Source organism: Coptis chinensis, chromosome 6 (genome assembly GCF_015680905.1).
Source record: "Coptis chinensis isolate HL-2020 chromosome 6, ASM1568090v1, whole genome shotgun sequence".
Taxonomy (NCBI): Eukaryota; Viridiplantae; Streptophyta; class Magnoliopsida; order Ranunculales; family Ranunculaceae; genus Coptis; species Coptis chinensis.
In genome coordinates, this window is record NC_141461.1 from 49282027 (window position 1) to 49298208 (window position 16182).

The 16182-nt window shown below is 33.9% G+C and overlaps 2 protein-coding genes across 2 annotated transcripts; both read left to right on the plus strand.

Moving 5' to 3' along the window:
• Positions 1–7519: 7519 nt before the first annotated feature.
• LOC147493383 (uncharacterized) lies at positions 7520–10609 on the plus strand. The gene is made up of 4 exons (XM_086567694.1): positions 7520–9852; positions 9971–10060; positions 10169–10267; positions 10368–10609. Exons 1-4 carry the CDS (start codon positions 9618–9620, stop codon positions 10469–10471), a joined length of 528 nt encoding a protein of 175 aa, XP_086423820.1. The 5' UTR covers positions 7520–9617; the 3' UTR covers positions 10472–10609.
• Positions 8141–9608, plus strand: LOC147493384 (protein FAR1-RELATED SEQUENCE 5-like). The gene is made up of 4 exons (XM_086567845.1): positions 8141–8772; positions 8893–9025; positions 9086–9222; positions 9311–9608. Exons 1-4 carry the CDS (start codon positions 8141–8143, stop codon positions 9606–9608), a joined length of 1200 nt encoding a protein of 399 aa, XP_086423971.1.
• Positions 10610–16182: the final 5573 nt, after the last annotated feature.

Here is a 16182-nt window from a genome sequence, read left to right on the forward strand (position 1 = left end):
TAATCTATTTACTCTTGCATTTAAAATTTCTAATATTGTTTTCATCAATAATTTCAATAGTTATAAAAGCTTAAAAAATTGAAGAACCAAAGGCACTCGCTTGGAGGCTCTAGAAAAGTTGTACGGTGATTTGAAACAAGACCATTACGAGCCAACGACAAGCAAAGTGAGTCTAACATACCCTGCTTAACAAATATTATGGTTGTGATCTATATGATATATACAGTTAGAACTACCACTAAATATATTTATTTGCATTTGGTAATATATTAGATATTCCATTCAAGGTTTAGGCTAGACATATTGGTAACAACATAATTTGGCATAGATATAAAACCGACATGTACACAATATGCATGTTTGTTATATATATAAGTACATAGCTTAGATTTTTCGTATAGACTTTTGAATTGGTGTGGTATATTGACCTTCTTTTGGCATTGCAGGACGAGTGGTAGAACAAACTATAGGAATGCAAAGATCAGTGGTTAATCACATGACCACTTTCTAGGTGCACAACAGATATGTTCATGGTGCACAACGAATTGCAACTATTTATGGTCGTACAAGTACCAAACAATAAAGGATCACCGCAGAAAACAATTATATTATGTGGTATACCATAGATAGTGATTAGACTATGCAGATAATTTTTTTGTATGGAAAAGCAAAAAAAAAAAAAATGTACGCTTGAACGAGTTTTTGGAGTATATGAGAGTTTAGGACTACTAATGAGATCATTTAGTTATGTAAATGTATTGCTCTCTATGTGAAATGTGAAAGAGAAATATAAACTTGAACGTGCTGAATTTTGTCGTATTTTTGTGTCTATTGATATTTTTGTGTATCTACTTATCTACTGATATGTTCAATGGCAATGGCAGTTCATTTTTGTGTTCCCAATAATCATCTTCTCTTTACTTCTTCAAGCTTTTTAGTCTTCTTTTAACTTTATGTTCTTTTCAAGGCAAGTTAGAAGTTTGCAACTACTCTTCAACAACAAATATCTCCTCTTTCACCAAGTTGCAAGCATCACAACCCTTATCTTATCTTTTGTTTCATGGTTGGGATTGCATCACACAATCATTAGGTAAGGTTCTATGGCTAGCTATGAATAAATAATAGGAAAATAAAAGACCATTGATCGATATAAGACCATGTTAAGTTCTTAGTGATGTCCACGTCTTAAAAGTTATAACTCATGTAATTTCCGTTCACTGAGAAACTTTGAATACAATGGTTTGCTAACATTGTTAAATAACATGTGAGAACTTTCTTACTCTTAAAATTGTTCTTCAATAACATTCATTTTTCTCCACTGTTATGTTAATAAGTTAGGAATTAATTTGAAAGGAACTGAACTTATAATCTTCAGTTAATTATATTGTAACTTCATAATGTTACTGTTCCGGCAAAAACTAACGCTAGGAAGTAGGAAATATATATATATATATATATACTAGCTTTCGAACCCGTCCTACGAATGGGTGCCGTTATATTAAATTATTGTAAAAAATATTAGCAACTATGCATAGCTATGAGATATAAAAATTATATCAATCAGTCATTCAAATTTCTTGCACTCTCTATAAAAAGGAAGCACCAAACCTTGATAAAACTCATCGACTTCTTTTTGTTGTTAGGTTTAATAATAGAAGTTTGATTGAAGTTTTGTGAGAATGCCCAATGTAACGAAGATAATATTGAAGCTACTTGAATAGCATGACATTCTTAATCATAATAAAAAAAATTATGATAAACACTACTTAAAATGCAAAACTATATTTGTCGAGACATTTATTCCCCCTACATATAATACAAACATGTTTTAGGGTTATTAGTTCAATGCATTTGCATCAAGTTTCTGATTTTCCATTAATTATTCTTTGAGGTTAGTTCAATGTAGTACGTTGCATTCAGTTTCCAATTTCTCATTAATTATTCTTTGAGGTTAATTCAATGCAGTTGGATCAAGTTTCCGATTTCCCGTTAATTATTATTTGAGGTTAGTTCAGTGCAATTACATCCACTTTATAATTTTCCGTTAGTTATTCATTAAGGTTCATTTAGTACAATTGCATCCAATTTTGATGTTTCGTTAATTACTCTTTGTGATTTGTTCAATACATCTGCATCCAGTTTCTGATTTCCTGTTAATTGTTTTTCTAGGTTAGTTCGATAGTTTACAATTTCTAGTTATTTATGCTTTGAGGGCAGTGCGATACAGTTACATCCGACTTCCGATTTCCAGTTCACTATTCTTTAAGGTTATTTCAATGCATTTGCATCCAATTTCTGATTTCCCGTTAGTTAATCTCTAATTTTAGTTTAATGTAGTTGCATCCAGTTTATGATTTTCTGTTAATTATTCTTTGAGGTTAGTTCAATACAGTTGTATCCAATTTCCGATTTTATGTTAATTATTTTTTTAGGTTAATTCAATGCATTTGCATCAAGTTTCTGATTTCTTGTTAATTATTTTTTGAGGTTAGTTCAATGCATTTAGATCAAATTTATAATTTCCTATTAATTATTCATTTAGGTTAGTTCAGTGTAGTTTCATCCCTTTTTCAATATTTTGTTAATTAGTCTTTGAGATTAGTTCATTGCAATTGCATCTAGTTTCCAATTTTCCGTTAATAATTCTTTAAGGTTAGTTCAATACATCTGCATCTAGTTTCTGATTATTTATGCTTTGAGGTTAGTTCGATGCAATTACATCATGTTTCTGATTTCCCGTTAACTATTCTTTGAGGTTATTTTAATGCATATTTGTATTTAGTTTTTGATTTCCCACCAATTATTCTATGAGGTTAGTTCAATGCAGTTGCATTCGATTTTTGACTTTCTGTTAATTATTTTTTGAGTTTAGTTTAATGCATTTGTTTACAGTTTCTGGTTTCCCATTAATTATTATTTGAGGTTTGTTTGATGTATTTGCATACCGTTTACGATTTTTCGTTAAATATTTTTTTAAGGATTTGCATCCAATTTCTAATTTTCCGTTAGTTATTATCTGATGTTAGTTTAATGCAATTGCATCCAGTTTCCAATTTCTAGTTAATTACTTTTTGAGTTTAGTTTATTGTATTTGCATAAAGTTTTCGATTTTCCGTTAATTACTCTTTGAGTTCAGGTATGTATTTGAATCCAATTTTCGATTTCCTTTTAATTATCCAATGTGGTGTGTAATACCAACTTCTACTGATCCATCTGTAGTGTCCTTGCAAACATGACATAAAAAATAAATTATGTTTGATTTACTATGTGGGATCATCAAAGATTATCCAGTTCCCGATTTCCCATTAATTATTCTTTAAATTATGCATGACTCAGTATGTGAAATCTGCAAAGATTATCTACGAACGGGTGTTATTATATTAATTATTCTAAAAAATATTTGCAAATATGCATAACTATTATATATTAATATTATATTGATTACTCATCCAAATTTCTTATAACGTGAAAACCTCACTCTCCATTAAAAAAAAACTCACCTTTGATAAAACCCTTCAACTTCATTTTGTTGTTTAATAATATAAATTTGATTGAAGTTTTGTGAGGTTGCCTAATAAGGTGAAGTTCATATATATTGAAGCTACTTGAATAGTAAGGACTTACCAGTCATACGGAAAGAGATAAGATAAACACCATTTTAAATGCAAAATTATACTTATCAAGACATTCTCACAACATATAATCTAACTATATATAATCCAACTATGTTTTGAGGTTAGTTCAATGCATTTGCATCTAGTTTCTGATTTTTCGTTATTTATATTTTGAGGTTAGTTCAATGCAGTTGAATCCAATTTTTGATTCCCATTTTTTTTTTAGGTTAGTTCAATGCAGTTGCATCTAGTTTCTGATTTCTCGCTAATTATTCTTTGCAGTTAGTTCAATACATTTGCATCCAATTTCCAATTTCCTATTAATTGTTCTTTGAGGTCATCTCAATGCGTTTGCATCCAGTTTCTGATTTCCCATTAATTATTCTGTGAAATTAGTTTAATGCATTTGTATACAGTTTCCGATTTCTCGTTTATTATTTGATAAGGTTGCATTTGCATCTAGTTTTTGATTTAACGTTAATTATTGTTTGAGGTTAGTTCAATGAATTTGCATCCAATTTCCAATTTCCCGTTAATTATTTCTTGAGGTTAGTTCAATGCATTTGCATCTAGTTTATTTTTTAAGATTAGTTCAGTGCAGTTGCATCCGGTTTCCGATTTTTCGTTAATTATTCGTTAAGATTAGTTCTACGCATTTGCATCATGTTTCCAATTTATAATTAATTTTTCTTTAAGGTTAGTTCAATACATTTGCATCCAGTTCCCGATTTCCCGACAATTATTTTTTATATTATCTTGATGTATTTGCATCCAAGTTTTGATTTCCCATTAATTATTCTTTGAGGTTAGTTTAATGCAGTTGTATCCATATTCCGATTTTCTATTAATTACTTTTTAAGATTAGTTTAATGCTTGCATTTGCATCAAGTTTCCGATTTTCCGTTAAATATTATTTGAGATTAGTTCGATGCATTTGCATCTAGTTTTCGGTTCCCCATTAATTGTTCGTTGACGTTAGTTTCATTCAGTATTATATATGTTTTGAAATATTTGTCATTATTGCTTTGCCGTTTTTTTTTTTTCCATTTTCTATTATATACTTTGTAATGTTATTTTTTGTATAATTTAATTTTTCACATGTAATTTGTTTTGGTTTAGTATATAATTTATTTAAACCCAACGTCCACTTTAACTGAATCTCATTATTCCACTGAATTATATATATATTGTGGCTAGAATTGTGATATATATATATATATATATATATATATATATATATATATATATATATATATAGTGTTAAAAATTTATAAATTCATAAATTTAATTGGAATCTGTCGTAATTATTGTGACCAGAATTGTGATTTTTGGAATCCTTAACTATGAATAAATGTTTAAATCCCATTGTGGATGACGCATCAAATCGAAAGGGTTTTAGGAAAATTATTTTCGGTGGAAACTATTGTTTTTAGTAATTTTTTTTTTTTTGTCTCATATTTTTTTTTTCGTAATTAGCTATATTTTTTGGGAAAAGTTGGAGACTCTATGAATCTCTAGATGGGATTGTTTTTGTGAAACTCTAGATGGAATTGTTTTTTCGTAATTAGTTATAGTGTTTAGGAAAAGTTAGAGACTCTATGAAACTTTATATGGGATTGTTTTCTTATTTATATCCTACTTTTTTATAAGTAGTGATAGAGTTTAGAAAAAACTGGAGTCCCTGCGAGTGTTCCAAAAAATAGATTGGTGAGGGTGTAACTATATATATATATATATATATATATATGGAATTGGAATATGTCATAATTATTGTGGTCGTAATTGTGATTTTTTGAATCCATAATTATGAATAAATGTCTAAATCACACAGTGGATGGTGCATCAAATCGAAAGGATTTTAGAAAAATTGTTTTCGGTGGAAATTATTGTTTTTAGCAATTTAGTTTTTTGGTTACTATATTTTTTTTTTCGTAATTTAGCTTTTTTAGCAATTTAGTTTTTCGCAATTTAGTTTAGGAAAAGTTGGAGATTTTGTGAAACTCTAGATGTGATTGTTTTTTCATAATTAGCTATAGTGTTTAGAAAAAGTTAGAGAGTATGTGAAACTCTAGATGGGATTGTTTCTTTATTTATATCCTACTTTTTTATATCAGGGAGTGACTCTCAAGGACAAAAATGCCGAAAAAGTAACTCCCAAGGACACATTTTTATTTTTGTAACTCTCAAGGACCGGGTAGATGAAAGTTCAAGTATACCCTTGACGTGAAATAAAAAACGGATCGGGTAGATGAAATGTCAAGTATACCCCTGACGCGAAATAATTAACGGCCCGGCCCAGACGAAACGACCTGGTGTATTTAGTATGAACATTGAATGTTCATAGTCTTTGGGTATGAACATTGATTGGGTATGAACATTCAATGTTTATAATCCTTTGGGTATGAACATTCGATGTTCATAGTCCTTGGGTATGAACATTCAATGTTCACTGTGAACATTCAATATTCATAGTCCTTTGGGTATGAACATTCAATGTTCACAGTCCTTGGGTATGAATATTAATTGGGTATGAACATTCAATATTCATAGTCTTTTAGGTATGAACATTCGATGTTCATAGTCCTTGGATATGAACATTCAATGTTCATAGTCCTTGGGTATGAATATTGATTGGGTATGAACATTCAATGTTCATAGTGAACATTCAATATCATAATCCTTTGGGTATGAACATTCGATGTTCATAGTCCTTGGTCCTTTTGGGTATGAACATTCAGTGTTCATAGTCTTTAGGTATGAACATTGATTGGGTATGAACATTCAATGTTCATACATCAATATATTGTATAAGGTACATTCACCTATTTGGATATAAACAATCATTGTTCATACACCAGCAGAAGGTATGAACACTCATTGTTCATAGTAAAATGACATAAAGGGTAAAATTGGAAAATATTTATTTTAAATCGGGGCCATTTGTCCTTGAGGGTTATTTTCACGAAAGGGTATAACTGGCATTTAAAAAAAGTAAAATGGCCGGGCTAATTTATTTTGTCCTTGAGAGTTATTTGAAATCGTGGGTTCGTGAGTTAGTAATTGGTAGAATTTGTCCTTGTGAGTTAACTCACCAAAAACCGTGTCCTCTAGACTTCATTTTCTCCAAAATTGGGTGTTAGGCCCAATTTCTTGTTTTTATATTTAGTAATAGAGTTTAGAAAAAATTGCTTTTATATTTAGTAATAGAGTTTAAAAAAAACTGGAGTCTTTGTAAGGGTATAGTTATAATATATATCTAAGGATAAAGATAAATATTTGTTTTTATTTTATCTCCTATTTTTTCTTAATTAGCCTTGACACGTGGACACTCTAGAAACACTTTCTCAATTGAAGAGGGTAGAGCTATAATATATATATATATATATAAAGATTATACAAATAGGCTTAAGCGCATCAACCAAAATTAAAAGCCTGAAAATTAACAGGCCTACACATAATGGGCATGGCTAGTCTAATTAAAAAGGCAACTAGTCAAATCTAGGCACAATTCCTGACCACATATTTTCTGACCTGTAACCGGTAGCCGAAGTGCCCACCTAAGGGTAGCGTTGGCATTTCACATATTTTCATTCATCCCCAATTTATCGTATTTTTTATTCTTCTCAAATTAGAGAAAATCCCAAATCTTCTCACCCCTTTCACCTCTTCTTAAATTCATGGTCAATCATTTACTTCTTTCACTCTCTAAAGTTTACAGCAAGGAAGTAGAGCAAAAAAGAGTGACAGCAACCAACAACACTACACGGCTTGAATACGTTCGAACATTGAGGTTAGTTTATCATCCAATCACTGAAGTCAATTTAATCTTTCCACTTCTCTTTAAGGTACATTAGAATTTTTCATATTTAGGTCGTTTGTACTAAAAAAAAGTTTTCTTTATTTAGGTAGGTGCTCCTATGACGAATCAAATAAGGCTCGATGATGACGAAGAGTTTCTTAGAAGTCTATGTTTCGAAAGTTTTGCGTATGATGAAAGTGATTCTCTGGATGTGGAATCAACCCTGATGGAGAATGAAAATATTGACAGTAGTGATAGCGATGCTGAAGAGTCTAATACATATAGGGCTTATATAGAAGACAAAGCAACATTTTTATCTATGCAGTTCAAGACCTCGGACGAGGCCTACACTATTTATAATGAGTATGCCAAATCAGTTGGCTTCGGTGTTCGTAAGGATGTTTATAGAATTCATCCAAATGGAGTTACTATTAAGCGAAGATTTGTGTGTTCATTCGAAGGTCAACGACATACAGATAAACTCCAATCGATGACACCCAAAAGAATACCCAGACAGGTCACTAGGTTCAATTGTAAAGCCTGCATTGTTGTTGTTTTTTATTCTGAAGCAAAGTTGTAGAGTGTGAAAGAGTTTATTGGGGAACACACACATCCACTTGTATTGTATCCGAGTTTAATGTTTCTTCGGTCACATAGAAATGTGAGTCGAGAAGCGTTGGAATTTGCTACGTGCCTAAATGATGTCGGTGTTCGTAAATGCCAAGTGATGGGTCACTATGCGCATATAGCTGGAGGTTTCCTTAATGTTGGTTTTACAAAAAAAGACTTGTATAACAAAATGGGAAAAGAGAGGAGAAGTCACTGTATTGATGGCGACGCCAACACACTGCTTGCCAACTTAGAGGACAAGGTGAAGTTAGATCCTTTATTTCATTACAACTATGAGTTAAATGCGAGTGGGCAGTTGGCTGGGCTGTTTTGGGCGGATTTCACCTCCTGCCTGGATTACTGTAGCTTTGGTGATGTGTTGTTGTTTGATTCAATGTACAGGAGCAATCAGTACCGGATGCCGATCGTTGTGTTTGCTGGAATCAACAACCACCTACAGACTATAGTTTTTGGTTTTGCTTTGATCATAAGTGAGTGTGATGACGCTTATAAGTGGGTATTGAAATCATTTATTGATGCAATATGTTATGAACACCCTAAATCAGTCATTACTGATGGTGACACAGCGATTCGTAAAGCTTTGAAATATATTCTTCCATATTCGAAACACCGGCTGTGCTCTTGGCACGTATTGAAAAATTGCATCACCAATGTCAAAATCCCTGGATTTGCAACAGAGTTCAGCTCTATTATGTTTATGAAATGTTCTCGGGGAGAGTTCGAAGAAAGGTGGAGATAGCTAGTGGAAAAATACGAAGTTAGTCATAACACATGGGTGATGAAGGTACAGAAGAAACGGGCGAGGTGGGCAGAATCGTATCTTCATGGTGAGTTCTTTGGCGGTTGCAGAAGCAACCAATGTTGCGAGTCTATTAACTCTGTTATAAGACATCATGTTAAGCCCGGGATGCGGCTGTTTGAGCTATTTGGGAAAATGGAATTGGCAGTTGCAAATATCCATCACCGAGAGCACGAAGAAGAGGTAAGAAATGCAACGACGAAGCCTTTCATTGGTAGCCACTTGATTGAATATGCAAAGCAGGCAGAATCCATCTATACTCGAGCTGCTTTTCTTGCTTTTATGAAGCAGTTACAGGAGGAATCGATGTACACTACAGAAGATAAACATGATGTGGGTGACAATATTCGTGTATACACCATCAGCCGTCATCTGAACAGGCAAAAAAAGACGTGTGGAATACAACCTTTTAGAGCAGGATGTTAGATGTTCATGTGGGCTATTTCAATCGTTTGGATTTCCATATAGACATATCATTTCAGTTTACAAACACGAGGACCTTCGTGAAATACCCCAGAGCTGTTTTTTAAGGAGATGGACACGAGTTGCTAAATCTGTCATTCCAAATAACGATTCAAGTTTTTCTTCGCAGGCTGCTTCCATTATTCGTCACAGTGAGCTTATAGGGAAATGCAAGAAGATATGTTTGTGGGCCTCTCAAACAGCCAAAAACAGTGAAGCTTTTAAATCCATGTTATCATCTTTTTCTAGAGCTTCTGAAGGCAGTCCACAAGTTCCCTTTGAAATGCCTTATATTCCACCATAAAGTGGTACAATGGATGGCATTCCGTCTTCTAAAGGCACCGCCGAGGTAGAGATGCCTTTCACCCCACCTAAAACCACCCATCGTCCATTTGTTAATGATCCACCACACGTAAAATCGAAGGGTAGGCTGCATAAACGTAGTAGATTGAATGGTCAGAATGAGACAAGAAAAAAGAAGTGTGGCCACTGTGGTATCGTCGGGAACACAAGGCCCACATGTCCACTTTTGAATCCAAACGATGGGGGTAAGTTTCTTATACCGTTGCCATATTTCACTTGTCTGTTAACATTAAATAGTTACAAAAGTTTGTTGATTCTGATTTGTATTCGTCAATATCTTTCTTGTGGTGCACTGTTTTACAGGTCCAAGTGCTAAGCGCAACTATGTCGAGCGTGCTGCAGGAGTTGCCGATGTGAGTGAGGATGATGACGGGTTAAATAGAGATACTGGATGTAAGTGATAATTTTGCTTGTTATCTTCTTTTTATAAACGCAAGAAAATGTTTCTTGTTTGTTATTTTCATGGGGTTCAAAGTAATGTTGCTTGTTTGGTGGGCGTAGTGGAAGTTGGTAATGAAGCAGGAGGATCTCGAAAGACCAAGCAATGTAGCAAGTGTCGATCTACGGAGCACACAAAGTGTAGGTGTCCTAATTTGGAAGGTATGACACAATTTTTACCGACGTAATTTTTCTAGTAGGGAGTAAACTAAACTTAGATTGTACCGTTAGAGTGACTATTTTTCTCCTGTTGAACTTATAGCGTTTCCCGTGGATGAGTTTGGGAGGAAGGTTTTGGAGAAATTCAATGTTGGAAAGTTTTATAGTGACGACGGGAGAGTCTTTTTCCGTATTACGGATGGTTGACGTTAGGAAAGAGGAGTACAATGCTGCTAAGCTTTAGAGCAGTTGTTGCTAATCTTCTAACAAGATTTTTGTAAGCATTTTTGTAATATCGGACAATGGTGAAGATTTCAAGATTGGCTTATAAATTATTTTGTAGCGGTATCTATGGTGTTATTTTCTTATTTTCTTTGGTTTAATCAATGAAATAGAGCAATATTCTATACGCTATATTGGCAAGCATTGTTTGTATATTCTGTTGTTTCTTATTGTTGGGATGTTGGGGTTGTCCCTCACCATGAGACAAGACCATCAGCAGACATATGTCAGTTAGTGTGACATTGATATGTTCATAAATGGATCTGTTCGTTCTTACAACGCCGAACAAAGGAATATGCCATAAACAGTAACATAACATTCTGGTATGACAAATATAGTGTCATATCTATCTGTGATTGTAGTATACTACCAAACGTATATATATTATAAAAAGTCACATAACATTCGAGTATGACATATATAGTGTCATATCTATCAGTGAGTATCAACTCCTAGGAGGTCGGAAGATCTAAAATTATTGTGAATATACCTGCTGGTTCCTCCTCGTATGATGAGGACTTGCCTGATTAGTACTAATGACAGTAATGAGATTAAGAAACCAATTCTTGATTGTAATGCGTGGGGAGAAAGGGAGTGTGAACAAAAACATATCGGAAAGTAGAATTGTTCATAGTTCAGTAGCTATGAACAATGTACGTACTACGAACAATCAATGTTCATAGTCATGAGCTATGAATATTCTTTGTTCATACCACAATTCGACTATGAACAATGATTGTTCATAGTTCGGTAACTATGAACAGTGATTGTTCATAGTTCGGTAGCTATGAACACTCAATGCTATGAACAATGAGTGTTGAGCTATGAACAATGAGTGTTCATACCACAATTGACTATGAACAATGATTGTTCATAGTCATGAGCTATGAACATTCTTTGTTCATACCACAATTGGACTATGAACATAACAGAAGGTTGGAGCGGTTGCAGAGGAATATGTCATATGTTAACATAACATTCTAGTATGACAAATATAGTGTTATATCTATCTGTGATTCTTATGATATACTACCAAACGAATATATTATAAAAAGTGACATAACATTCGAGTATGACATATATAGTGTCATATCTATCAGCGATTCTAGCGCTAATAATACTACCAAAAGTATAAAACTCTTATTAGCATATATTATAAATAGTGACATAACATTTGAGTATGACATACATAGTGTCATATATATGTGATTCAACTACCGAACATATAAATCTCTAATTCCACATATATTATAAAAAGAGATATACATTTGAGTATGACATATAGCCAACGTATATTATTGAATTATGTTATAAAAAATGACATAACATTAGAGTATGACATATATAGTGTCATATATATCATATAAAACTCTTACTAGCATATATTATAATATCATATATTATAGTAACATAATATTCGAGTATGACATATATAGTGTCATATCTATCTGTGATTAGACCCAACATATAAAACTCTTATTGACATATCTTATAAAAAGTGACATAACATTCGAGTATGACATATATGAGTATAGTCATATCAGTGATTGTAGCGCTTATGACATACTACCAAACATATAAAACTCTTATTGAATTAAACAATTGTTTTACATTGAACCATTGGACCACCCATAAAGTATGATATACTTTCTATTTATAGAACTATTAATTACATACTACAGCTTATATGACATTTTTTATAACATATATCCATGTTTTTATAATGGAATCTTATGTACCGGATAGTAGGTCACGTACTCTGTACTCTATGAAATATTAACTTATGAGTAAAACTCGTCACACCCTGATTGTCTCTCTACACACGGCAAGTTTATTCCAAAAAAACTAGTGCTCTCTCTCCATGCTCCATTTTTGTTAATATGACCATTATAACCTTAAATAACTCTCTCCACACCCCATTTTTTGTTAATATGACCATTATAACCTTAAATAACTCTCTCCACACCCCATTGTAATTCAAACGAGCTCTTCACCGTACTTACTACTCCACGAACACTCCTACCACTCATGCTCTTTGAAATTTCTCCCCCTCCCTCTGTTGTTCTCTTAGGTTAGTCTTGAGTCACCCACAAAATTGTTGTTATTCCCACCAAATTTTCACTTTAAGAATGGACTCATGTGCTGGAAGCAACATTCAAGATAAATTATCCCGCCAAAATCAAAATGATAACTTTGATTAGTGTTAAAAGTGACATGGAGTCAGTTTTAACACTACTACAATCAAATTATTATTCCGATGATGAACTTTACAACAATGTTGAAATTAGCTATCCCGATATGACCGAATCATTTACAACAATTGAGGTAATAATGTAATTTGAAAGCTTGTATTATTTATTTATTTTATCAATAACTTAGCAAAAAACAATTTTCGTCAATAGTATCTAAGATCAAGGGTTTATGCAGGTCTTCGAAGATCGTCACTCGTTGATCCGATGGTGTTCGACAGTTTGTATGGCTGTTAGAGTTGTGGTTGTGATATCAAGGTCTGATAATTCGGGACTTGGGAGAAGACCTAGAGTTTTCTTGAGTTGCGGAAGGAGTGGAAAATTTAGACCATCCGTAAAGCCGAAAATATTGAACAAAAAAACGAAAAGAATATAGGCAATCCAATCAAGAAGAAATGTGCCGTCCATTTGTGTTGAAAGGGGAATTACTTAAAACGAAGGTGGATGGATCTTGAGTGTTATGTGTGGAACTCATAATCATACTATTGGGGAGCATCTTATAGGGTCGTGCAAAGACATCGGGGAGGAACATCGAGACAAAGGCCAAAAAACATTTGAGAAATTTGTTGAGTATGAACAATTTATGTTTATGTTCAAATGATTGATAACAAATCGCTTGAAGTTGAGTACTTGGAACACCTACGTTGTTTTAAACTTGAGTACGGAGATCATTATGGTGTTGTGGAATACATAGAAGACCAGTGGCTTTCGAAGTACAAAGAAAGGTCTGTCTCGGCTTGGATAGATCTCCATATGCATTTTGGTACTTCGAGTAGTAACCGAATTGAAAGTATGCATTCCTCTTTGAAGAGGCATTTGCGTTCTAGCAATAATGGTAACTTCTGCCGAAACTTTAATTTGATTAATAATCTCCTGACAAACCAAGTGACAGAAATTGAAAGTTCTTTTAATAGGAGCTTGAATCTCTGGGATCATCGTTACAAACAAAACACATATGTGCAACTTAGAGGGTACATTTCTAGAGATGCATTGGATTTGATAGCAAAATAGCTAATAAGGTCTGTTAGAGTTGGGACAGATGAAATTCGTTGTCGTTGTGTTTACAAGAGAATGTATGGGCTTCCTTGTGCGCATGAGTTATGTGAAATTGTTCTAATTGGTAGGGGAAGCATCCCCTTATCTTTGATACACCCTAGGTGGAGACAGCTTAGTAGCACTCCGATTGATCTTCCTAATGGGTCCTTTGATATTCATCCCGAGCTTGCAATGATTGAGGAAGAAGTTTGGGCCGCCTCGGATGAACACAAGGTTTTGATGCTGAAAAAAGTGTGTAGAACTAGGTGATCCAAAGGCAACTTTCACGCGAGAGCCTCGGTCAACACCAATGTGAGGGGTAGGCCACCTGGAATAAAAATTGGTGTGAAGACTTGTAAAGATAAAAGGGACACAAAGAGAGAGCCTTCAGCTTTCGAGTATGAACAAACAGTTGAGGAACAAAATGTAACTCAAGAAAGCAAGAATAGTAAAGCCAAGAAGTTGGTACCATGCAAAAGAAAACCAAGAACTCATATTAAAGTGTTTGTAGATTTACTTGAAATTGGGTCTAATTAGGATGATGGGCTACGTGACTTAAATCCATTGATACGAGACTTCATTATGGATTGGCAAGATGTTGAACCGAATGGACATTGTGGATTTAGCACGATTGCACGATGCTTAGGGTCTAATGGAGATGATGCATGGATTACTGTGAGGGCTCTTATGTTGACAGAGTTGATTTCCCATGAGGCAGATTATACTTCAATGATGGGTGGAGAAGAACGAAAAGAAGCGATCAAGACAAATCTACGATGTACAGTTCCATATACGATGAACCCAAAGAATGGTTTGAACTTCCTTAGATGGGATTTTTAGCCGCTAATACTTTTCAGTGTGTCCTTGTCGTCATTGGAGAGAAAGAATGTATGTCATACTTTCCTTTGTGGACTGCTCCTGATCCAACTCATGTCCAGATAGCGGCAATAGGCCACATTGGAGGAGGCACACATTTTGTGAAACTCGTGCTTGAAGATGATAGTCCTATTCCGCCACTTGCTCCAGGGTGGGAGTCATTTGCATGGATAGAAGCTTGGGATTGGGCAACTATAATGGAACCAAGGATCGTGAAGCGGTATAAAAGGGTTCCAAAAAATGTTATGGATTTAGACCTTTCGTAACTATCCTTGTACTGACAGGATTTTTGGCTTTAATATCTATTTTGTGTATGTGTATATACTGTCATAAATTGCAGAATGTATTAGAATATGTCAGAAATGGTATTAACTAGTTTTTGTTAAGTGCTCTGTAAATAGTATTAAAATGCAAGAATATGGTAAGTGCTTTGTCGGTTTAAGGTAGGAACCAAAGGCATATCGAGCTTCAGGTGAGCTTTATCACTTGTGTTGTGACAAAAGAACACCAGCTGCCTTTACAGCACAAAGTGAATGAGGGACTGATGGGTTCTAGAACAAGATATCTTAATTCGTAATAAGAATTCAGGACTGGCAAACTAGCAAGGATATTCCTGTCATACAATAAATGCAAAGAGATTTTTTTTCCTCTTGTAAACATAAGTAAGAGTATTTTTAAGATGCTCTGCAGTGTACTCTGAATCCTATTTTTATAGCTAATTTTGGCACTTATTTGAACTTGCATTAATTTAGTGAATTGGCAATGGAACAAACAACCCAGAGTCCAATACACATCTTAATCTCTGACAAATGTTTCTTAATCACGTTTTGCACAAAATTTTGTTTCAAACATTCTCTTATAACATTTTTTATAAAGTTTGGGATATCATATGTAGCAATGACTTCATGGAGATTACAATTATCATTAAACCCTAACTATCAATGTTCTAAACCGTCATTTTAAACATGCCTCCACGAACACGAGGAGGATCAAGCACCCAAACCTGAAAAAGAAAATGTAACGAAGTGCCACCAATTCCCATTGTTGACAACTCCTCCACTAGAAATTCCATTTCCAACCATCGTAGGCTTAGAGTAAGTTCATCTATCTTTCATTTTGATTTAGTTATGACATTTTTCATGCTTGTCGAGTGAGCGAGCTTAACGATCTTGGCGTAAGGGAGGTATGTCGACAAAACCAAGTTGGTTGGTTTTCGTCTCGCCCTCAACTTCTCTCTTTTTTTTAAGCCCCCAATACCCTTTCTCCTTCACCCAATTCTCTCTCTCCAAGCAGCTCGGCTCACTCCCCCACTGCCATGCAAGATACTAGTTGAATGCTCTTAGAATTTGTTGTTCTCTCGCCAAAAATTTTATAACCGGTGAAATATATTTTTATACCCTTATCTTATCTTCACTCTCTTATCTTATCTTCAATGCTACTCTATTGTCCTCCATACTACATAGTGGACTTCAAGTG